At 42.9% G+C, this 23,561-nt stretch overlaps 1 protein-coding gene across 2 annotated transcripts; it reads left to right on the top strand.

Moving 5' to 3' along the window:
* Positions 1–102: 102 nt before the first annotated feature.
* IL17RA (interleukin 17 receptor A) lies at positions 103–23,232 on the top strand. Of its 2 annotated transcripts, none has more exons than XM_055711778.1 (13): positions 103–375; positions 8,897–8,921; positions 10,810–10,956; positions 12,145–12,269; positions 13,362–13,488; positions 15,419–15,466; positions 15,559–15,716; positions 16,956–17,033; positions 17,422–17,497; positions 17,582–17,596; positions 18,431–18,532; positions 19,577–19,618; positions 20,236–23,232. In XM_055711778.1, exons 1-13 carry the CDS (start codon positions 241–243, stop codon positions 21,738–21,740), a joined length of 2,583 nt encoding a protein of 860 aa, XP_055567753.1. In that variant the 5' UTR covers positions 103–240; the 3' UTR covers positions 21,741–23,232. The 2 variants fall into 2 exon arrangements, with proteins under 2 accessions (XP_055567753.1, XP_055567752.1); XM_055711777.1 differs by having other exon boundaries at positions 141–375; positions 20,233–23,232.
* The last annotated feature ends 329 nt before the right edge of the window (positions 23,233–23,561 follow it).

Below are 23,561 nucleotides of genomic sequence, written 5' to 3'. Positions count from 1 at the left end.
GGCCGGGCCCTTCCCGGGTGCAGGCCACGGCCGCCACCAGCGCGGCCCGCCCGCTCCTCGCGGCCGCGCCCTGCCGGGCGAAACGCGGGTCACACGGGGCGGGCGGGCAGCCGGGGCCCCGCCCCCCGCAGCCGTAGCGCCGCCTCGCCGCGGCGGCCCCTCCTCAGGTGAGGGCCGGCACCGCCCCGCGCCCAGGTCGGAGCCCGGAAGCCCCGGGGCGCTGGCGGTGGCGGCGGGGCCATGGCGGTGCCGGGGACGCGGTGGCTGCCCCTGTTCCCTCTGCTTCTGCTCCTGCTCGTCATCGCCATCCCGCCCGCCGGTGCGGCCCTGCGGCTGCTGCTGGGCGCCGCGCCGCCCTTCACCTGCTCCCAGCCGGTAAGCGCGGCGGGGTGGTGGGCGCCTGGAGCCCGGTGGCGCCGGGCAGGGGCACGGGCAGGGGCCGGCGGCGTCCCCGCGGTGCCCGCAGCGGGCCAGGCCCGGCCGCAGGGATGGGGGGGCCGCTTTCCGCGCTGTCCCGCGCCGCCGACGGCCGAAGGGGCGGGGGGCGCGTTCCCGCGGGGCCCGGCCGGGGACGAGGAGCTGGCGGCGGCGGGAGGCCGGGAAGCCGGGGTGAGGGAGCGGCTTCCCGACTGGGGCGGCGCGGGTGTCAGCGTGGTCTCCCTCACCCGGGAACGGGTTTGTGGGGAGGGGGCGCGGTGCCCCCGGCTGGGGCCGGGGTCTGGGCCCGTTCCGCTCCCTCCCGAGCGGGGAGCGGAGGGGAGCGTGTTGCGGGGCAAACGCCCCGGAGCCAGGGCGCGGGGGCACGGCCCGGGCCGGCAGCGGGGGGGCCGTGCCTGGGGCCGCCTCCGAGCCCTCTTGGCCGGCCCCGGTGGCCTCGGCCCCGCCGCGGTCGGTGGCGGTTGCGGCCCGGCCGCAGCCTCAGCCAGGTGTCCGCTGCGCTGCTGGGTTAAGAGCCGGTACTTGGTTTTGAACGGTTTGGGGGCTTGGTTGTGGTTGATGTGGGCTGTACGCACTGTGTGCAACTGCGCTAACTTAACGTTAAACCAGAATTATGAGTACCACAGAGTTAGCCTGGCCGTGTGATTGCTGCCAGGAAACGCCTGCCACTGACATCTGTGAGGGGCCGTGGCTGGGGCTGAAATTTGCTTTTAAAACTGCCTGAAGTTACTGAGCAGGATGTGAGTCTTCGCTCATAGCAGAGATTGCCTAATGTACTCCATGTTTTAACCTCTTCCTTGCAGCCCAGAGGTTTTTAGGAGGAAGCAATGCATCTCTGCTGGAGCAGTAGATAAAAAAATACTGTATGTATTTGATACTTTGAATCAAAGGCAGATTTTGATTGCCTTTTTTCCCTGTGAAACCAGCTGGAGAAGATCCACATTAAGAGGTGCAGATGTGGTGTCTATATATACGAAGCGAACTAACCAACCTGAGCTAACTTTGGCACCCCAAAGTATGAACTCCTAGCTAGTCTCTCTCTCTCTGGGGGTTTGTTTGTGTAAGATACACGTAAAGAGTGTGTAGAAGGGGGAGGAAGTCTGGTTTTAATTTTGTTTCTGTTAACAGCGGTGCATGTGTGAACAGGATAACTGCCTTCTAAGCTAGACAGTTGTATATGTCGTGACGCACTCTCAGCAGTCTAGTGAAGGCAGCTAGTCAGATATAGTTGTAGGTATACATAAACCAAAACATGTCCTTTGGGATGAAAGCTTCTATATTATTTTCCTGTCCTTTGTCTATTCTGCCTCCTTTCCTAAAGTTTGACCGTTAACTTACCCCTGTTTTACCTGACCTCTGGTGTCTTCACTCCTATTTAAAAATACCACAAGAAAACAGACCACTTCTGCAATTTTACTTTAGGCTGGGCATTGTGGAGTACAAAATGCAAAGTCTTAGAAAAGGGGAAAGAAGACATTATAATATTGCTTAGGCATCTAACATAACCATGAGTATCCCAAACATTGTTAGTCACAGAGAGCTTGAAAGTAATACATCACAGAGTTTCTTTGAGTCCTCGAATGCTTGGACGTTGACTGACTTTCTCTTCCTGGCCGTAGCTCCTGTTTTTTAGGGAACGTGAACCACAGTAAGTTGATGGGGGGTTCACCAGTACATCACCAGCTTTCACTGAGGAAATCTGTTGCCCCACGCTCTGGTTGTACTCATAGATCAGTGAATTTGTAAGCCTGCTACTTTGGCCTTTTCTTTCAATGAGCCGTTTTCTAAAATGCAGACAAACTTAAGCCCATAAGCAACCTCTTTAGAAGCAATTGTGAAGCTGCTGACACATACATGGAAAAAGTACCATCAACTGACTTATGACAGTTGAAAACAATTTCCCCTTCCTTTTATCAGCTGCAGTGTTTTCAGGGGATGATTTGGTAACCCTTCCAATGAGTGACTGCAGTGTGGTTGAAAAGGGAAACTGTTGCTGAGCAGGGTTGGTAAGACCCACTTCCTTTTTGTAACCCACCACACTCACGCTGGTGTGGCTGAACTTGTAAGTAGGTCAGGGTGAGCAATAGCAGTTTTTTCAGCCAAAGTCTCACGTGGCAGAGGCTGTTTTGGAGGTGGAGTGGTGGAGGGGAAATGTAGGAAAGTGTTGTATCAGTACTGGTAGACACTGAGCATTTAGTTTCACTTTCACGTTAACTTATTAATGCTCACATCTTATTAAAATGCCAACAAATGCACTTAATGGGCCCTGTTCACCACCACTCCATCAAACCTGCTCAGCTGCAAGGCTGAATAGCACTGCTGCAAATCCAGTTCCTTCTAGTAACTATTGTTTGAATATGTCATCTGCAGGGAGGTGGAGTTCAGGGTGTTTTCTATGCACAGGTGAAGAACTTCCCACAGCTTAAATACCCATCCAGTTGTTCACCATCAAGTGTTTAATCACTGTGTTCAGTCATTGGGCTATAACTGTTTCCTGACATGGCACACCTCAGTGTCCTGAAGGAGTGCAGTGTTTATAACCCTGCTACCTTTAAGGGGCTGGATAGGTGTACATAGTTTGATCGTAGAAATCTAGTTTGCCAGCTTGATGGATATTCACTCAAAGTATCTGGAGAAGAATTGATGTAACATGTCTCATCAACATGAGCAATGGCAATGCATACGAGGAAGATTTTTTTTTTTTCTGGTCCTCCTTGACAGATGTGTTCATTTTGCCTTTTGTTATTGACTAACTTCTCTTTCCCCTCTGTGGCATAGTTTTGCTGTGTAGGATGTTACCATAAACCATGGTCACACTTAGTGCCACTAAAATATTTCCTGGACTTCTTGGTGTGAAAAGCATTGGTGACCAGAACTACCAGACATCAGCATAAAAAAGATTAGTGATCAAAACTACCAAAATGTGATAAAGAAAACTTTTAAACTGATTTTTGTGAAGAAACATCAAGTTTTGAGTTTGGATTCGAGTTTGCTGATAACTTATATGAGGGCAGGAGGAAAAACGTAGAAACTATAGAGAAAACAGCTTTAAAAAAAATCAAAGTAATTTTGTAAAAGATGGTTGTTTCCTAGCAGCCTTAAACAAATCAACTTTCTGCAGTTATTCCTATAATGTGTTCATGGCCTGTTTATCTTTCCTTCTTTTAACTAAGGAATCAGGAAAGGGAAACTGCAGTAAACTTCAAATATGCCAAGCCTCAGAAGATATGTAGAATGGCTTATAGGTGAGAGACAGATTTTGGAAAGCTGGAGCCCTTCCTGATCAGCAGCCGCTCTTTAAAGGAAAACTGGACGCTTGCCCAGCTCACGGCAGTTTTCTTGCTAGTTACCACAGCATCCTGCTGGGAAATCTTGGCCTCCTATTAATTTAATTGAATTGTTATGACATGGTGCTCTTAATCAGTTTCCTGTTTTCTTCAGATTCATATGATTCTCCATGGCATATGATCTGTTGGTTTTTTTTATGTCAAAAGCAAGAACAATCTTAGAAGAAAAGAGTGAATGAAATGTTGCTTAGTTTTCTGTGAAAATATGGCAAGTAAACAGTAAGAGTGACCGTGCCTGTCCTCTTCTGCTAATAATAGTTTTGGGCACCACCTCACAATCATCTTGTTCTCATATTTATCCCTCCCACGTCTGTAGCTTTGCTTGTTTGGCCTGAAAGGCAATAGGAAGCTGATGAGAAGAGAACATCTCAGTTTAAGCCCCTTCTGTAATAATGTGCAGAGAATGTTGCCTGGCTGTGGGCTCCATCTTCAGCTTTTCTGCAGAGCTCTTCATTTTTGTTCCTTCTCTTCCTGTTTGTCTACTTGTCTGTTGCATGTGGACTGACATGTCTCAGTTCTGTCAGTGCTTCTTACATGCTTCTAGCTCTATGTGGGTGAGCAGAAACAATCGTGGCTGTTAACTATTTCTATTGTATAATCTAAATTTGTGGTTGCTGAAGTAGGGAAACTAAGTTAAATACTTCTGCTGACCACAGCTTTGTTAATGCACTCTGAGCCAATGCATCAGATAAGGTTTTGGTTGGTTGGATATTTACAAGGGAAAACCAGCAAGTATTCCCCCTGGTGCTGAGGAGGTAGCAAATCTGGAAGTAGTTGACTTATTTTACTGAAAAAATGACTTTTCCTTTAAAGCTTCCTGGCTTTTGAATATCATTCTCTGGAGTTGCACTTTCTTGATATAAAAGTGTGCCTTCAGCTGCAGTCCAGCCCACCTGAGCAGTATCCAAAAAGGAGGTGAGGGTTTTCGTTGTAACTGCTTCCTAGGTATCCTTTGGGGTTGTTATATCTGCCTGCATCATGGCTTTATCTTTTCCTGTTATCTTTGCTTCCTTATGCCAATAGCAAGGACTTCCTGGCTGGATTAATTGTTGTTCTGGGCATTTTTGGCTCTTAGGTTATCCTTGTAGTGGTTTGGGAACTGGGAAGGGTGTGGACCAACAAGTGAGTTTGTTCAGGCTGATGTGTCGTGGGAGAATCCTTTCTGCCTTCTTGTGGTAAACCTGCTAAATTCATGACCAACTGGTGGCAGCTTAAAACAATCCAACATAGTCAGCTACACACAAAAAATGGTTACTGGCACAGCAGGTAAACAGGCTAGTGTGGAGTAGGAAAAAAGCGTGTGTAGGTAGCCCCTTGAAAATCCTGAGTGAGGTTGGGAAACAGTGAAAACACCAGAAAAACTATTGTTGTTTGTCCCTGTAGAAACCCGGTGCTGAAAGGTAAAAGATGTCTTAACTGTCAAGTTTCAGTTCTGAAACTGACTGATGGCTCCTGATTAAGCTCTTGGCTTTTTAATCAATATCGGAAAGGGCACAGCCTCATTGTTGCTGAGAACGTAATTGTGAACACTTTCCCTGGGACAATAGACCTGGAGGAAGAAAGAATCCATTTATAAGCTGTGCTGGTTCAATATTCATATTGATCATAAACCAAAAAAGGTGAGATGTAGCACTTAACCATGTCTTGTCTGCTAATAAACAGAAACACCAACACTCAAAGCAGATATTGCCTCTCCTCAGGTGAATAATGCCTTATAATTAAGGGCTTTATTGTGATGCAATTTACAATAATCGCTGATAACTGCAACAGGAGGAGGACAAAATGACTGAATATTAAGTCGTAGGTTTTAACAGAAGTTATTCAATTACAAACAAAACCCCATGGTTAGTAGCCTTTTGTTGTTGTTGCTTGTTGTGGGTTCACCCCATAACTCCACACAGCCACTCACTCTTTCCCTCAGTGGAACGAGGAGAGAATTGGAAGGGTAAAAGCAAGAAAATTTGTGGATTGAGATAAAAACAGTTTAAATAAAGCAAATGCTGTGTGTGCAAACAAAGCAAAATAAGGGATTCATTCACTACTTTCCATCAGCAGGCAGGTGTTCAGCCATCCACAGGAAAGCAGGGCTCAGTCACATATAATGGTTACTTGGGAAGACAACCACTGTAACTTCAGATGTCCCCTCTTCCTCCCCCCAGCTTCTATTGCTGTCACATGGTTTGGGGTATCCCTTCAGTCAGCTGGGGTCAGTGGTCCTGCCTGTGTCCACTGCACCCCTTTATACAAGGGGCATTGTCAGGCTAAGTAATTCACCTAAGAAAGCCTGATTAAGCATTTTGGAGTGTTAGGAGTAAATTTTTTTCATAACTTAATATGCTTTTCCATACTAGTTGTTAGAACTTTTTTTTTTAGTGATTGTTAGATAGTTAGGCGGGAACCTGATTTGGGAGGTACAAAACTGCAATAACATTTCTGTTAACTGTACTTGTAACCAGTTTTCCGTAAGTCTGATAGGATCTAAATACTCAATGGAGGATGTCTGCAAGTACCTCTTGCATGTCCTTACACAGTGACATTAAATTCATAGATTTAGTTTGCTCTTGGCTATGTTAGAGCTCCTCTGCCTTGCACAGGGCACCTGCTACACAGCTTTTGGGGCTGCTGATCTCAAGGTTTCTATCTAGCAAGACTCTGGGTGTTGCCAGAGTTGTCAGTGCCACAAGGTAGCACTGAAGCTGGGGATCCAACAGTGAGGTCAAAACTTTGGGAAGATCCAGAGCAAAGATGCGGGTAGAGGCAGGTGGTTTCTGCAAGTCACCTGCTTTCTTCCTTTCTCCCCTGACCCCCAGGTGTGAACAGAGTGGGTGAAGGAGAAGGAAGGGTTGTGTGTCACTGTTTATTCCCCTTCCTTCCTCATTTATAACATAAACTTTGATTAATAGTGAAAAGTAGTCGGAATATTTGTTCTGACTGTGGGATGTTGCCTTAGTCCTAACTTAGTGCACCAAAGGTGATTTCATTTTGAAAAACCAATGTTGCTAGCTTGCTGGTAGGAAAACAATTCTTCACCAAAGTTCAGTTCTCAGCCAAAGTGCTACATACATTTGTGTGTACTTAGGAGTTCAGGATGGCCAATAAGGCAGATACCTTCCTTTGACTGGCTTGAAGTGTTTCCTAAACAATAACAAAGTTGGTCAGTATTACATAGCTTAAGTGTTGCATGAATCCTTCTCAATATACCTATTGTCTTGAGTACATTTGTAGTATATTGGAGCGTGGTTGTGTTTCTTGTGAAGGGTGCCTGAAAACTGGATTTATACCTGTGTATTGTTTTGACTTGTGTAGCAAAAGCCTGGAAGAGATTTTTCAGGTTTTATTTTTTTTTATATAAGCATGAGAAGCTTAATGCTAAATCTGCCTGCTTTCGCTCAGGTTTGTCAGAACATAGATACATTAGTTGAAATGTGAGCATTAATGCCTGAAGTATTTTTTTCATAGTCACTGGAACTCTGCTTGTTTGTTTGAAATCAGTTGCTTGGCGCAGCTTGTGGTACCCGATTTCACCAATTGCTTATACTTTTTATTTCCCTCAAATAAGAGAAAGCTTATTAATTGATGTGATGTTTTGCCTTCACTAGGAATGCTTTAAAAGTAGGATGTAATTCTACCCTGTTACAAGCAGACAAAGGCCAGCACAGCTGTGAAAGAGCAGTGCCCACCTTCATCCTCATGTCTGGTGGCTTGTTCCCTACCTCTACCATACAAGCAGGAGCAGAGGTGCAGGAGGGCAGAAGATCTGTTTCACAGCTGACCTCCCTTCCTTCCCTTGAGGCTGCTTCAGGCTGTAGCCAGGTGCCCACATGGTCACACACATGCTTGTGCCAGCACAGGGCAAGCTGCAGTGCTGGTGTAAGTGAAGGGAGGTCTGGGGCTGTGCCTCTGGCAGTGATGCTGTCTTATGCCAACTCAGTGTCTGTGAACTTCAGCTTTCCGTGCCATGCTGGAGGGCATGTTCACTACCAAAAAGGCACGGCTGGCTTTCAAGCATGCGTTCCTGAAAATGCAAATACAACCTTGGATAGCAACAGCTACACAGCATTAATAAGCTAAGCCCCAAATACACTTGGAGTTTACCTTAATGAGTTGCAGAGAAGCTAAAAGCCCCACTGCCTTGCCTCCTCCACTGGAATGAATTATATTCTGGCAACAGTGTGACAATAACGTCCACCTTTATGTGTCAAGGTATAGGAAGTGACTGGGGGGAAACCTAACCCTCATCTTGATTTACGAAGTCAGTGAAAACTTCAGACTTCCTTGTCACTAGGACTTTGCATCATATTAACCAAGCAAGCTTACATGCTTTTTCCTGGTGACCATGAGGTCTTACAGTATAAACAATATATACCAGGGGGAAACCAGGCAGAGTCCACATAACTTCTGGACATGCTTAATTTAATTTAAAGAGAGTCTAATTCTGATATTTTTTTTCCTTCATGGGTTGCCTCTCAAATATATTTCTAGGGATAAAAATAACCATATCTGCTTTCAAGCCTGGCACTTATTAAATGTTGTCTTTTCCCCTGCCTGCTTCTTAATATGGCATAAGGAAAAAGACCAGCCGTAACTGATGTAACTTTCTGTTCAGGGGATGCCCTGCAGTAGGCAGCACATAAGGCAGTACTTCAGTGGCAAGCCTAGCTGCAGAGAGCTTGTGCTTCCAGTCAGGTGGGCTTAGACCTTGCAAGATTTGCCAGCATGATCACTGCTGGGCAGCAGTAACTTAAAGCATTTTTGCTTAAAAAAACATACCCATCTACTTCAAGCAGTCTCTCATGTCACACATTGGTTTCTGTTTTCACAGTCCTGGATCCTGGAAGTTTTTTTCTATCATCATCTTGCATTTTTGACTCTTCAATTTCTTTCTGCTGCGGCAACTACTGCTGTCACATATGCAGTTTCGGTGTGCACAGGTTTCATGCCCTGTGTCCTTTGGTTTTGTGATTAACAACTTTGTGCAATGTTTCCTGATGGTTCCAGTTTGTATGTATCACTATTCACTGAACTGTTTTCTTCCTACCACCAACCAGAAGCAAATTACTGTCAACCCAGTTTCTATTCTGAGTAATATTCTTGTTTCTTTTCCCCCACAGGATTTAAACTGCCTCGTAAGAAATAGTAAGTAACATTTTTCTCTTTTTTCATCAGATCATGCATTATTTTGTTTCAATCTGAGTTCACGCAACAAATTCTTCCTGCTAGAATCAGAGATGTAAAGTGAAGCACTGCTATCATGCCTTGCTTTGAGAGTGTGTGGTTTGATCCATAATCAGCTCCAGCTAAAACAAGAGTGGGAAGTTGTCTTTTTCAGGATAGAGTTTGGGGGTGGGTTGGATAGAACACAACCCAACTTGTTTAGTTTCTGTTTAAAGCTGGGATGGTCAGTTTATAAAGAAATGGGAATTTTAGGACAAATCTGTTAGTAAATGTTCATTACAAGCTATTATGTATGATAGTACTTGATGAAAAATTAATGTATGAACTAGAATAGAAAGGGCATAAAGGGGTGCAGCTGAGAGTGATGTAAATTATTTGGCATAAAGCCCAGTGAATTAACTAAATGATCTTAAAGGTCTTTTCTAACCTAAGTGAATCTATGAATTGGAAAAGGAAACTAGAGTTACTCGTAAGTCCCACTGAACAAATAGATTGGACCTATTAAGTGTAAGAGGTTGAGTCTTAGTGATGGCACACATCTGAAACACTTTAAGAACATTACCCGTAATTATGCTAAAGGAGACTGTTCTGCATTTGTCAGTTTGGTACGCAGAGGTGTCTGGACGGTGCTACAGAACTCCTTGGCCTTTCTTTGCAGTTGTTCTAAGCAGGCTCATTTCTGCTTCAGTGCCCAATCCTGTATCATACTGGCACAAGTATTTTTGTAGCTAGCCATGCTTGGCATGCCAGATTGGGGAGATAACTGCTGAAAATAATCAGATTTTAAACTTTTTTGGCAGGAGAGGGATTGGGTGGGATCAGATTGGATCATATACCCCACTGGCAGATGGCCATTGGAATACAGCTTGACAGCACAGCTAAGCCAAACTGCAGCTCTGCCATTAAAATGCTGCCTTATTTGAATATTTGGTTTAAATTTTGCTTTATGGTTTTTGTTATGGTTTTCTGCTATAGGGGAAAGATCAGTGGTTTTTTTAGTGCTTAGTACACTCTTTTCTGAAAGGTACTTTAATCTTACCAGGTTTTCTATAGATATTATTTGGTAGAATGAGCATTTGAGGATTGTCTAATTACTTCCTAAGCATAAAACTATGCTGTTACAAGAAGGGATAGTGCCCACTTTCTACTGTTCCCATCAATGACCCAGCAAAAAAGACTGAAAGTGTACTTTGGGGGTGGCCTAACTGTGCTATTTTTAATATGCTCTGATAAGTCAAATGTCTTACAAAAGTCTATCATGTCTGTCTAATGCCTGTCATACCCGATTTCATTTTCTGATTAATTACAGAACCAGTTTTCCCTAACACTGTGTTAACTAGCATAAATTATTTTTCTGTCCAGAAAGCTCATTAATTTAGAAAAAGCCTAACAGGCAGTTGTTTGAAGCTAAATTCAGATGCATAGGCAAATTAGAAGTAAGGCAGTTTTGAAACAAAGTAATAAACTATTGGAACAATTTCCCTGGGCAGCTTACAGACGTTATCATTGGAAGAATGGTCGGTCTTCTGACATCGGTCTGCTTCAGCAGTGAAGTATGTATGGGCTTGCAGCAGGAGATACTGAGTAAATTTACTTGACCTGTTTAGCCTGACTACATTGATTGTGGCAATTACTAATGGATTTTAAGGAAAAGAGGAAGTGTGAGTTCGTAATATTACAGAAAACTTAACCTGCTTGCTGAAAACTGCCTTTCTGAACTGTGAAGCAAGCAGTCTGTTACCCAGTTTTGCCCTCTTGAGTAACCCTGACCCAAAGGGCGGACCATAATTACAGTTAAGCAGAGCTTCCTCGGCCCTGCTTTAAATGCTGGTTTTCATTTGCTGGACAGGTACCTGCATGGAGGCAAGCTGGCTGCAGGTTACCACGTGGACTCCTTCTGCTCCAAGCAGTCTTCATGTCTCTTCTGACATTTTCCAACAGACAGATGGAAAACTGCTCCCTGTGCTTCGAATAGAATGGAAAGTGGCCACTGATGGTAAGTGGTGTTGTTTAATGTGAACGTGGAGCGGAGCAATTGGGTATGATCTAGTAAGGATATGGAGGAGAATTATGACTTGAAGTCTTTCACTGATCTAGTCATGAAAGCAAACCTTTGAAATCTGGGGGTTTGGCTGTTTCATGTTGTTTGGTTTGGGGGATGCTTTTTTATTTTTCTTAGTGATTGAAATGGGGCTTTGAGTGTGCTACGTATTCAAGAGTTTAAAATGTTTCCACTAGTATGGGGTAATGACATTTGAAATGGGAAAAGCAGGTAAAAATGGAATCAAGTGGCCCACAGCTTTACCACTGTAGTAAGGGGAGGAAGGAGGTTCACACTGCAAGCATCACCTTTTCAAGACATAGTAATGACTGCAGCAGTCTCGTGCAGGGGAATTGCATCTACAAACTGAAGAAATGAGAATTAATTTGAGAGTGCATAAATAACGTATACACTACTAACCTAGTGCAAGTTCCTCCCATTTCAGGTAATGTAGTCCTTGTAGCTTAGGTTTCCTGTATGCACATGTGTCTTGACAGAGGAATAATTGTCTCATTGCTTGGAGCCTAAATGAGGACCAGTAATTCACATTTTCTCACTGTACAAACTGTTTGTATATGGTGTTTCCCTTGTTTGCTTTTGTCCATGGTTTTGCACTGATTCAAGACAGACTTAAACACATTCATTTCTTCCTTCTGCAGGGCCTGTGTCTGAGGGCTATACAGAGTTGTTATTTCGGTATAGCTATAGTAATGTAGAAGCAGGTGTGACTCGGGTACCCAGTCATTTTCTGTAGCTATGGTTATAAACTTTCTCATTGGGACTGTCTGTACCAAAACAAAAGCATGTTTGCTTTGTTGCCCAAAGTGCACGAAGCAGCCTTGAGAGGCAGAGCTAAACACAACACTGAACCTATGGAACTGCCAGTGTGTCTGGAATTACGAAGTTGCCTTCTACTTTACCCCTTCATTTGCACAGATGGAGCTCTTGCCATGCAGGGCAACCCTTTAGCTGAAAGTGCTGTTAGTCAACCTGCACGTGCACTTTTTCATTGCTATCTTTGTGGGGATCCTCAGCACTTCAAAGGAGTAAGACTGTGACAAGACTAGGCATGGTAGTAATCTCTGTGGGGGTTGCAATCTCTAGATGTGCAGATGACATATCTCTCTGTCGCTGTGCCTGCAGCTAGCATCCAGTATCTCCAAGGGGCAGAGCTGGCTGTGATGCAAGTGAACAGCAATCAACAAATCTGCGCTCAGTTTGACTTCCAGAACAACTTGCCACTTCAGGTCCGTCCAGATGGAGGCCGGGTGAGTGCAAAGGGCTCCAAACTACTTTTTCTAGTCCATGGGTTTGTTTCTGCTTTCACTGCCCTATACAGTGAGGTTATTCATTTTATTTTTTTAAAAAAAGTACAAACTGGTTAAAAGAGTTGATGAAACAATAGATACTGGGCTTGAGACCTGCTGTTTCCAGTTTGTTTTACTTTTGTGTGTAACTGCATACAAGTTGCTTATCTTGGTTTCTCTTTCACTCTCCTGTTCCTTCAGGTTTTAAGAATTACTGCTCTCTGTGCCTAGCACGTGGCATCATTTTGGTTGTTGCTTAAAGCAAATAATTGTAGGAGGGTTTGTGTTCTGCTTGACAGCTGTGACATTTATAGCCTTTTTAACCCAACCCTTCCTTTTACTTCCACTTCTTTCTTGCACTCTCTTGCGGTGGAGGGAAGCACCAAGCTTGGGGGTGGTCCTTCAGCTTACACTCAGTCTAGGAAGCGCATCAGAAAAATGCTGAGCATCCACAGCTCCCTTTATGAACAATAGGAATCTGGAGTTCATTGCTTACCACACAGAATTTGGCCATAGTTAGCTTACCATCTGGAGCTAGTGTCTCTCCCAGAGTTTGCACAGTATTGCTGATGTGGAAAACAGTATAGATATAAGAAAATATGCATGGCATGGCCAGGTACAGACTATGTATGTATAAGTGCAATTTTAAATGCTTAGCACTTGCATAGCACTGGAAGATTCATACTAGACTCAAATTCCCATCTCAAAAACTACGTATTTTAGCCTAAATCTCCTTTTAGTTCAAAATGTAATTTAGTAGAAACTCCACACAGTTGTTTGGCATAAGACTGTTGTATATCAGCGTGAGGATTCCAAGGAATAACTACTTTTCTCCTTCCAAACAGAAGAATTTGGGACAGACCAAGGGACTGGTATACTTGAGTTCCATTGACTCTTTTTTTTTTTTTTTTTTTATAGTCAAGCTTCAGAAGAAGGGTGGGTCATATGGGATGAGCGAACACAGTGGAACAGGGCCAACTCAGCCGTTAGTTTCAATGCCTTTATAGAACAACATTCTCATTTTAAGTCCTTATGAATGCATTTTGTTTTCAGTGGAATTTCACTTTTGACCGTTTTGAAGTGGAACCTGGCCAGACTTACCACGTGACTGTCTACCACTTGCCCAAACTGAGTGTAGATGGAGACTACAATTGCAAGTCCATGTCTCTCACAATACCTGGTAAGAGATGCTCTAGCTCACTTAAGCCTTCCGCTTCGGACTGCGGTGGTTTGTAGATCTGTAAGTTGCAGGCTTTGTTCCAGACCAGATCCATGAACTGTGAGCGTGTTTGGCAATAAGCTGACAGTATTATAAAAACCTGTCGTCCTTTCTGAATATTGCTGTTTGGAAAGTCCATGGTGCTAGCCTTAGCTACAATACCCTTGCAGTATATATCCAAAATGCATATATCATTTGTGCTACAAGTCACCATCTGTCCAGAAGTTTATCAAATCTCTGCTTGGAATAAGGTGCATGTGGAGGAACTGTTCTGTGAAGGACAGACTCTTTGACTCTGGTTGACTATAGCGGATACATGGAAGACACTGCTATAAAATTTTGTATATGCTTTCTGGAAAGCTGGACAAAGCTTAGGACTTGGGCCTCTGATTTCTGAGAAATTGTGTTTGTAGTTTGTCAATAATTCTGCTACGGCTGTGGCTAAAGAGAAATTCATGGTTAAACCTGAAAACTCATATAGGTGCCCCTCTGAGGGGCTGTTTGAAAGTAAGTTACAGCTCCTGGATTTTGTTTCTGAAATGTTCATCAGGGGAGCAGGCACAAAGAAACTTCATCTACATGAATGGGGCTGTAGAGCAATCTTCCATGCTCTCTGCAGACTATCAGTGCTGGTTTTGCTCACCATGAGATCTTTCAAAGTTACCTTTCTGCTTGTGGAAGCTGGAAGTACAGGCCAGAATTTCCAGAGTGGAAGGAGTAAAGTTTGGCTTCTAATATTAAATCTTAAAGTTTGATTTGAAAGGCGCAGTTAGGCATAATTTACCAAGAAACTTGATAGAGCTGAGTGCCTGACCCTTTCTTGTGTACGTGAAAATTTTCCTATAACTAGAAATAATTTTTGTTGTTTTCCTCAAAGATGCTGAGCATCTGCAGTGCCCTCTGGCTGTGCTGCCTAGTTTATAAATACTTGGCACTCAATACAGAGCTTGAAAACTTGATCATAATTTTCTTCTTAACTTGCTTATAGTTGTCAATGTGACTTTGTAGTTACGGAGTGGCAATGTGGTCTGTCAGTCAATGTGAGCTGAAAAAGAAGGGGGCATTTGGTTTTCAGCCCTCTTATCCTTTCTTATACCTGTCATTCTTAAGAACTTCCTGTCTTTTATCCTCCACTGTTGTTCAGAAATCTAATGCATTGTGTCAAGCTCAGCAGTTGCAGGGAGCTTTGCTGATTAGAGATTACACGTGAATTACAGGGGCACTGTGAATTTTCAAACTTTGAAAGTTGGAAATCTAAGATACGGAATGTTTAAGCAGGGAGTTGTTCCTTTTCCTTTGTCCAAACCCTGGAGGAGAAACATAGTTTAAGCTGTAATCCCACATTGCTAAATGTTGAATGTGTAACTCTGGATTTGACTCCGAAGAAAGTCCCAAAGAACAGGACCAATCTGTTAAATGAAGCAAAGAGAATTATAAACTGTGAAGTGTGTTTTGTGATCAAGAAAGATTCCAGCCTCCTGGTCCTCCTGGGGCAGAATGCTTTCAGAGGAATCTATTGTAGTGGCATGATTACAAGGTCCAAAGGTCAATATGAAGTTTTAATTCCACTGTGACCCTCTTGGCTCAAGTCTTAAAGTAGCAAGGGTTGTTAAATATTACTGCTGTAAGTATTGTATGTTTTCAGTCTTTCTTATTAGTAATCTTGGTTCTGGGGGGAAAAAAACCCACCTTAACATCAGTGGAGGGGCTAGTTTATACACTGGAAACCAGTACTATTCTGCTGCAGAATTTTGCTGCTGCTTTGGATCAAAGATCTCTACTGACCCAGGAGGGCTTGGTTAGGTGTCTGGCTTCTGGTAAGGTAAATGGAGATTTTTTCTGAAGTGGAAGTGTAACATTCCTGACTACTCACTGATGGTCTTTTTTGCAGACTGCAAGGACTCTCTGATGAAAAGAACCATCCCATGTATAAAGACAGGTAAAAAAAAAATTGTTTGAGTTATGTAGACATGGGTGCTCTGAAATATTTCTGACAGCTGAGAAACTTGAGAATATCTGCACTACTTCCAGGCAGCTTGTGGGAGCCCAGGATCCAAGGTAAAAGTCTAGATGATACAACTCTGCTTGTGAGCTTTAACCCGTGGATGGAATCAGCCCGATACCAAATTCATGTGGCCAGTTTTCTGAATGAGAAGAAGTGTAAAATGATCACACGTGATTTCATTGAGGTAATTGCTTTCCTAAATGATAACCCATGTGGTAATTTAGACAAACATTTATTTAATAGTTGTTAAACAAGGACTTGAACCATTATATTGGAGATGTAACAAATGCACTTGAACAGCAATTTCCAAGATTATTTTCACAGATCTTTAATTGCCTTTGGAAAGAGGAACTTTTATTTCAGGAATTTGGTCAATAAAAGATCAAAAAGAGGTTTTATAATGCATGGAGCAGTCTGTAAACATCTGCAAAGATAACCAAAATTTGATATTTAACTATCTGGGCTTTATTACCTTTGTCAAGACAATGCCTGGGGGATAAGGCTAAATCAATCAACCAAAACTGAGGTGCAAAGTTTCAATAAATTGAGTAGTTCATCAAACGTGATGGGGAGGTTAATTAAATTTTTTAGATCATGAATGAGTGATTTTCTAATAATGTTGCAATCAAACTGAGAATAAATTCCTGTAGGTCTTACAGCCGGTGTTGTGGAGAAGTTCAAAGTAGATCCAGAGTGTCTTCTGATGTAAGAAATGTTCCCCTTCAGGCATCTGAGGGAGGAGAAATGCTGAATGCTTAGGACACACCGCCCTTCCTTGGGCAAGGGGAGATATATTGGCATTCATTTATTTAATCTTTCCATTCCTTCCACACTTAAAACCCTTCATACTGCATGCACTGGTATGATACAACTTATTACTGGCACAGCAAGTACAGCTGTGTGCATATTTTCTTGGTAGAGGGGAATATACCTCACTTTGGAGTATGTATCTGCTAGTCATTGTAAAGACTAGATTTAGATTATGGTGATACTGATTGTATGTAGCAGGTAACAAGGGCAACTTGCTTGTTCTAGTGTCAGAAGCAGCAGTGTTGACAGCTGTTTTTAATTAAATGAGAAAGGTTGTTAATGTTTACACATTAAATAAGTGAAGACATTTACATTAAGAAACTGTAAGTTTAAGTTAACGCATTTGAAGTTATATGATGTACTTCTTTAATTGTTTCCTGTTACCTGTGCAGCTTTAGCCTGCTGTCTTAACTGTATTACCATGTCCATCACACAAGATGTGCTGTGATGCTGGCTAGACCATTTATCCATTTTGTTCTCTGTGGACTTCTTGTTCCAGGAAAAAAAAAAATCTGCTTCTTTGGGCTACTCTGTATTCTCATATCAACTCCTTTTCTTTAATCCTGCTTTCATCTGGTTTTCTTCCTTTATAACTTGAATCTAATTTCTGCAGGATGGACTACAACAGCAAGTGAATGTCACAATCAAAATAGAGAAGAACATAAGAGCTTGCTGCAATTACAAAATACAGGTAGTGTCTCAGTGTTGTCCCTGTGTCCTTCCTTCACCACAAGGTGTTGAGCAGTTTAGGAAGGTTATGGGGTTTTGCACAGTGTTTTGTTCTGAGATTGGCTAATCTCTAATTATTTGCATCATGAAAACAATGATTATGGCTGAAAACTATTTTTTTTATAGGTATTCTATGCAGACAGTGGCTTTTCCTTAGTACAGGGTTGCCAAGTCAGAGACCATGGAATGAGAATGGCAAGTGTTCAGCCTCAGGAGCTCACTGCTGCCTTAATATATAATGCAAGAATTCTGTGTCGCTGTGCAAGGCTTGTCAAGGCAGGGGGAAAGTAAGGTGGGGAGCAGAATTGCTTTTAAGAATAGCTTCTGTTTTCTGAATTTTTCAACTGCAGATTCAGCCATTCTTTGCGAACTGTGGCACAGACTGTCTGAGACACTCTGCTTTCATCCCATGTTCACCAGCTCCAAGTGAGAACTGCTTTTCTGTAAATTAGATTCCCATTGTCGTACGGATCAGAGCTGAATTTTTAATGTTACTCTTGTCTTTTGCAGGTGCAGACCCATCAGGTAAGAAGTTCTTCCAATACTCTGAATCTTTTTTTGCTGCTCTTTTACCGTTATGTAGAATAACAAATGATCCTCCCTGGGAACAAACCAATAGGCAGGAAATGTCCCCTTTTAACACTGAGTTCAGAATGAATTTTAAGTTACTTCATGATTTAATGAGGCAAGTATTTGTATGCAGTGTGAACCTTAGAGCAGGTTTTTGTAGAGCTACTTCACTTGCATAAAATTCTTTGAGGAACAGTTTTGACAAGAAGAGTCTTAATATAAAATACTTTCTGTCACTTTGCTCAGTGTTAAAACATTTGCATAATACCAAGCAGCTTTTGGAGATAACAGCTTGCATATATTCATTTTTATGAATGTCAAGATAAATCATGTGCATAACTGTTTGCTGGTGGGTTTTTTTTGCTGCAACACCTGTAAGGAGCTAGTTTGCCCAAGATTTAAAAAAAAAAAAAGCATCACCCAAATTGGTGATTTTATTTATATTTTTTTTAAGATGGATTACATGAACAGGCAGGACATGGGTAGCATGCCTGTCAAAGCTGGATAAACATTGCTGTTTAGAGGAAGGTTATTGATCTGTGTGTTCAGTGTGCTGCACATACGGTTCTTTGTGGAGCAAGTTTATGGTGTAGAGCATCATCATGGAAGTGGGAATTCATTTTGAGAAGTGGCTGTGGTATGTTGTAAAGGGGAAGTGCTGGACTACCCATGGTTTTGGGCAGAGCCAGGGTCCTTCTCCCTTGGCCTCTGCTGCTCAAGAAACTTCTGTTTTTCAGTGAAACTGTTATTTGTGTAAAGCAATGTCTGAGCACTGTTTTTGTACTCCAGGCGATATGATTATATGGCTTTACTGGTGCATCACTGGGATCTGTGTGTTACTGGTGGGATCAGTCATAGCAGGTGTGATTTGTATGACCAAAAAACGAGCAGGTAAGACTCAAACCAGCTAGGAAGAAAAGATTCAATGTTAAAATATATTTTTCCTACTTCTGTACCTATTCCTACTACTGTTTTCTTCCTTGCTGTTCTGATGTCTTCCCACTGAGCTAATTCCTACATAAATACCTTCTGTTTTACATCATAGGACTTGTAACATCCTAATACCATCCATCTAGTTAAGTAAAGCCTTCCATGGGTTATGCCATCTGATACTCCATTTTCATAGTGCTTCAGAGCTCATGAAGCAGGGAAAAAGGAACTTCATAATTCAGTGTTGTTTCCTGCAGATTGCTATAGATATCTTTTCATTTATTGTTCTCCTGCATTGGGTAAGAGTTTTGCAGGACAGAATCTTCCTGTTTGTCCTCTACAAAATTCATTTTTACACAATTTTTGAGCTTAAATAATGTTTTTCAATTAATGTGGAAGAAGAAAAACATGGCACAGAGGTTGACATTGAGCAGGTTGGAAAATTGGGTACTTAAGGACTAATTCCTAGGGGGTTTTGTGCTGCAAACATGAGACAGTTGTCATAGAGAAACTGCAGCTTGCCGGGATATTTTTTTTACCCGAGAGGAGGAGTAATTGGAAATCTGGAAAATTTCTTAACATCAAACTTAGCTATAAGGTGCAGCTAGGGACATTTTAGTCACGTCTTCAGAGAAGCCTCTTTAAAAAAAGCTATTTTTAAAATATCCTCCTCTCTTTAAGGAGAGGTAGCAAAACAATTGGGGGTTCTGTACTTCTTGAGACTGGCCAGATCTGGGGAAGATGGAGAAAACTGGGTTTGAGTGCATTCCTTCTCCTCTCAAAGGAAAAATATAGTGCAGTACACAGCAGAATTGGCAGTAGAAGAGTCTTCATTCATTTAGTATATATATTTTTCATTACGCTTCTCCCTCCCCATGGTTTTATCCCTGCATAGTTAAAGATTATGGGGTTTTTTTAACCTAATCTTTGGAAGGTGTTGTCATTTTAAGGGTTTAATCTTACTTCATGTTTTCAGAACTGACAGTGACTTTCTCTCCCTTCCAGGACACCTGCGAGGGAAATGCAACCACAATGATTTGCAAACTGGTAAGATGTCCTGCCTGTGTTTTATCAGACAAATGTAATGCTCTCTGGAAGTCTCACACAATTGTCCAGAAGGGGCTTTCATAGGCTTTACTACTTTGTAGGTGCTTCCTAAAACTAAGAGGTAGCCTTAGGATCTTCCTGTTTAACTAGAAAAAACTTTGCATGTGGAATTTGGAATGCTGTATTTGCCAGACAGGGCACAAATGCTTGGTAAAGTGGTGAGGCTTTTGACCCAGCTGAGACTGCACTGGCAAAAGAACGTTTGTTAATCATCTAAACAATAGCAATAGGAGATTGTTTTGGGGTGGTTGCACTCGGCTCTCCAGCAGATGATATAGCAACATTTGTAAGCCTCTTGAAGCTGGTGCGTTGTTGGATGGTTCAGGGCATTTCACCACACAAAAACAAGGCATTATTATAAATCACAGATCTACTGTCTGGACTTTCATATTAAATTTATACAATGAGATGTTGTCGGCATGTGTTGCCAAAACAGCTTCAAAACCAGTAGTTGCTAGAATCTTTTGTTAATATTCTCCTATGTTGATTGCTGCTGAGTTGCGGCATTACAGTGTTGGGAATGCAGCTGGGATTACTATTTTTCTGTCTTCCAGCAGCACCATACACCAACCTTCCTCTGCCACCCCTGAAGCCCCGAAAGGTTTGGATTGTGTACTCTGCTGATCACCTGCTGTACGTGGATGTGGTGCTGAAGTTTGCAGAGTTCCTGATGACAGTCTGTGGCACTGCTGTAGCCTTAGATCTGCTAGAAGATCATCAGATTTCAGAGTTAGGGGCGTTACCCTGGCTTACTCGACAGAAGAAGGAAATGGAAGATCTGTCTTCAAAGATCATCATCTTATGTTCACGGGGCACCCAGGCCAAATGGCAGGCCATGCTTGGGAGTGAGCCTGTGTGTCTCAAGCAAGATCAGCAAAAGCCAATGGGAGACCTGTTCACCCCAGCCTTGAATTTGATCCTACCAGACTTCAAGAAGCCAGCCTGTTTTGGAATGTATATAGTCTGCTATTTTGAGGGAATAAGTAGTGAGAAAGATATACCTGATCTGTTCAACGTCACATCCAGGTACCAACTGATGGACAAGTTTGAGGATATTTATTTTCGGATTCAGGATTTGGAGAAGTTTGAACCTGGGCGCATCCATCGAATCCAGGAAATCACAGCTGAAAATTACATCGATACCCCTAGTGGGAGGAAGTTGAAAGAGGCAGTACAAAAGTTCAAGAACTGGCAGACTGAGCACCCAGACTGGTTTGAGAGAGAAACCATCTGCCTGGATAATGATGAAGAGTTGCAGTCCCAAAACAGAGAGAGCCAGGTGGATTCATTGCTACATGAACCAGGTGGAATTGTGAAACACCAGCTGCACCTACGGGAGCCTGACCCTAACGGCTATGTCATCAACCTCCACATGCATGAAGGTGAAAGCAGAGGCTGTAAACTGCAGCCTCAATTTAATTCATGTGGGGATCCAACTTATCAGACTATGGTCCTTCCTGTGGATGAGGCTCCTCTAGTTCAGGTAGTGGAACCAGTCTCTTCCACAGAAGATGGAAATATACTTGGTCATCATGTGCTGAGTAATGAGGACTGTATGGAAGGAGTTCCTCTTCTGGAAACAAGCTTTCCAATGAGGAATGTCGTCCTCCACAATGACTCTGAAGTTTCAGCAATAGATGACCAGGGTCCTGCAAACCTCTTAGGTGAACTGAGACACCATCTGAATGGACTCATGTACTCTCTTTATCAGCAGAGTGTCATTCCTTCAGAGCGATCTCTCTGCCAAGAGGAGGCGGGCAAGCAACACCAGTTGGTCTTTGATGACCAATGCAAAGACCAAAGACAGTCAGTGCAGTCGGACCAGGGCTACATCTCTAGATGTTCTCCTCTGCCACCTGATGACCTTGTGGAGGAGGTGGAAGAGGAGGAGGAGGAAGAGGATCAGGAAAAACAGGTGGTCTTCAATGAACTCTCTCCAGAGGTCTTGAACAGTCTAAAGAGCCTCCAGCGGCAGCTGTTTTTCCAGGATGTTCAACAGAGCTCTGACTGGGGGTGTCCAGCTGAGGTGGTGGATGTTGGCCAATCTTTGGAGGATTGTTAGGCTCTGTCTAGGACGTGCTCCATTTGAAATACAGGGATGGAAGGTGGTACCCTACACAGTGCTGAAACTGCATTTCCAACACCGCCCTTGTCCTTGTATTATAAATTACTTACTGGGCGGATCTTCCTGTCTGCTGCTAGGAGGCAGGATTGCCCAGTAGACTGGTAAGGCTGCTTCTAGTCTCTGTGGAGAGCAGTAGTGACTATTAGCCACCCCCGTGAAAGAACAGGCAGCAGTTCTGTTCCTTGGGAAAATGTATTACGTTGAGTCCTCACCGATGGAGGTCAGAAGAACTACCGTGGCTCATCCACTTGTGCCTTCCAGCTGTACGGATTCTATTGCACTGGATAGAAGTCATGCCCAGGGTTTGGGAAGCAGATATGTGGCAAAATGTGTTGCCATTTTAATACACGTTAAATATTTTGTTGAAAGTACTGTGTTAAAGATGTGCCTTAAACTTCAGTTAGGTTAGGGCTGTCTCTACCTGGTCGATATATGTATCTGGAGATTTTTTTTTTCTCTTGCCACTCATTCGTTTGCAACTGCATTTCCATGGCCGTTCAGGAAATCAAGTGGAGTAACTGAACAGATAGTTGGATAAACTTTTAAATTGGGAGTCTCCATAATTCTCCCTACGGGGAGGTACATGCTTGAAAACCAGCAAGAGGAGGAAAAGGGAGAAGGGGATGGTGGACCAAAAAATGGGATTCAGGCTCATAATACAATTACAAGAAGAATCTGGGGCTGAATACAGAATTACTGAATCAGGTGAATCTGGTGTATTCTATAACACACTGCTGCAGCGCTGTTTGCTTTTGGATATCTTAACACTAGGAAGACTCCAATTGAAGATGTAGATGGTGACCACAATTAAGGAAATGAAAGACTTTTGGTGGAGAAAAAAAGTGTAGCTTCAGTAGATGCTGGTTTAGAGTGGAGACTATAACTGAATTAGGGGAGGCTGAGCTAAAACAAGTATAAGATGTACTTATGTGGGTATAAACTCAAGTTCAGGGTAACCATTGTGAAATACTTAATAGACTGAGTTCATCTTCCAGGAGCAGTGATGGTAACTCTATCAGTTCCAGTGTTTTTTAAAAAACGGGGTTTGATGCAGTAGAAAAAATTATTCCCTGCAAGTGACTACATGTTGGCCTGTGTAGCACCAACGGGGTAGCAGATTAGTTGGGGCTGGTGTTTACCCTGTTTGTTACCAGGATTTCTTCAGTCCAGCCCACTGGATAACAGCCTGTGAGATACAAATACATCCAGGCCTTTCTCCTTTGTGTTCAGACAAGCTTGTCATCTTCCTGTCCTTCTAAGTTTACTTGTCAAAAATCTTAAGATAATTTTGTTTCAGCTGTTTAAAGACCTGGTACCTCAGAAGATAATCTGTTCTTTTGACTTGCAACCCATATTGTATTATGTATATTTTATAATTGTATTTGTTAATATCTTGTTTTGTTCCTTAAATTAAAAAGCAAGAATACTTTTTGGCTATATTTACTTAAACACTTTTACATCCTCAGTTCTGCCTAACTCCTTATGTTAGTATTTCTTACAGCAATCTGAGGCAAAACTGAGAGCCAGAACTGAACTGGCTGACATGTCAAAAGATTCCTGCAAAGTGTTGCAGCTGTAACCCGTTGCGCTGGATACAGCTGAGGGCCCTCACGTGTGGGAAGTGCATGGTCCTTCAAAATGGGTGTTGAAGAGGGGATGTTTGTAATTTCTGTGCAGGACTACTCAGTGAGGCAGGACTGTTAAGACAGCTTGCTCTCTCTGTGGTCTCTAAGACTAACAAAGGGACAGCCCCTGCGC

Source organism: Falco cherrug, chromosome 5 (assembly GCF_023634085.1).
Source record: "Falco cherrug isolate bFalChe1 chromosome 5, bFalChe1.pri, whole genome shotgun sequence".
NCBI lineage: Eukaryota > Metazoa > Chordata > Aves > Falconiformes > Falconidae > Falco > Falco cherrug.
Note: the sequence above shows the minus strand (reverse complement) of the source record. Positions and strands in the feature narration are given on the sequence as shown.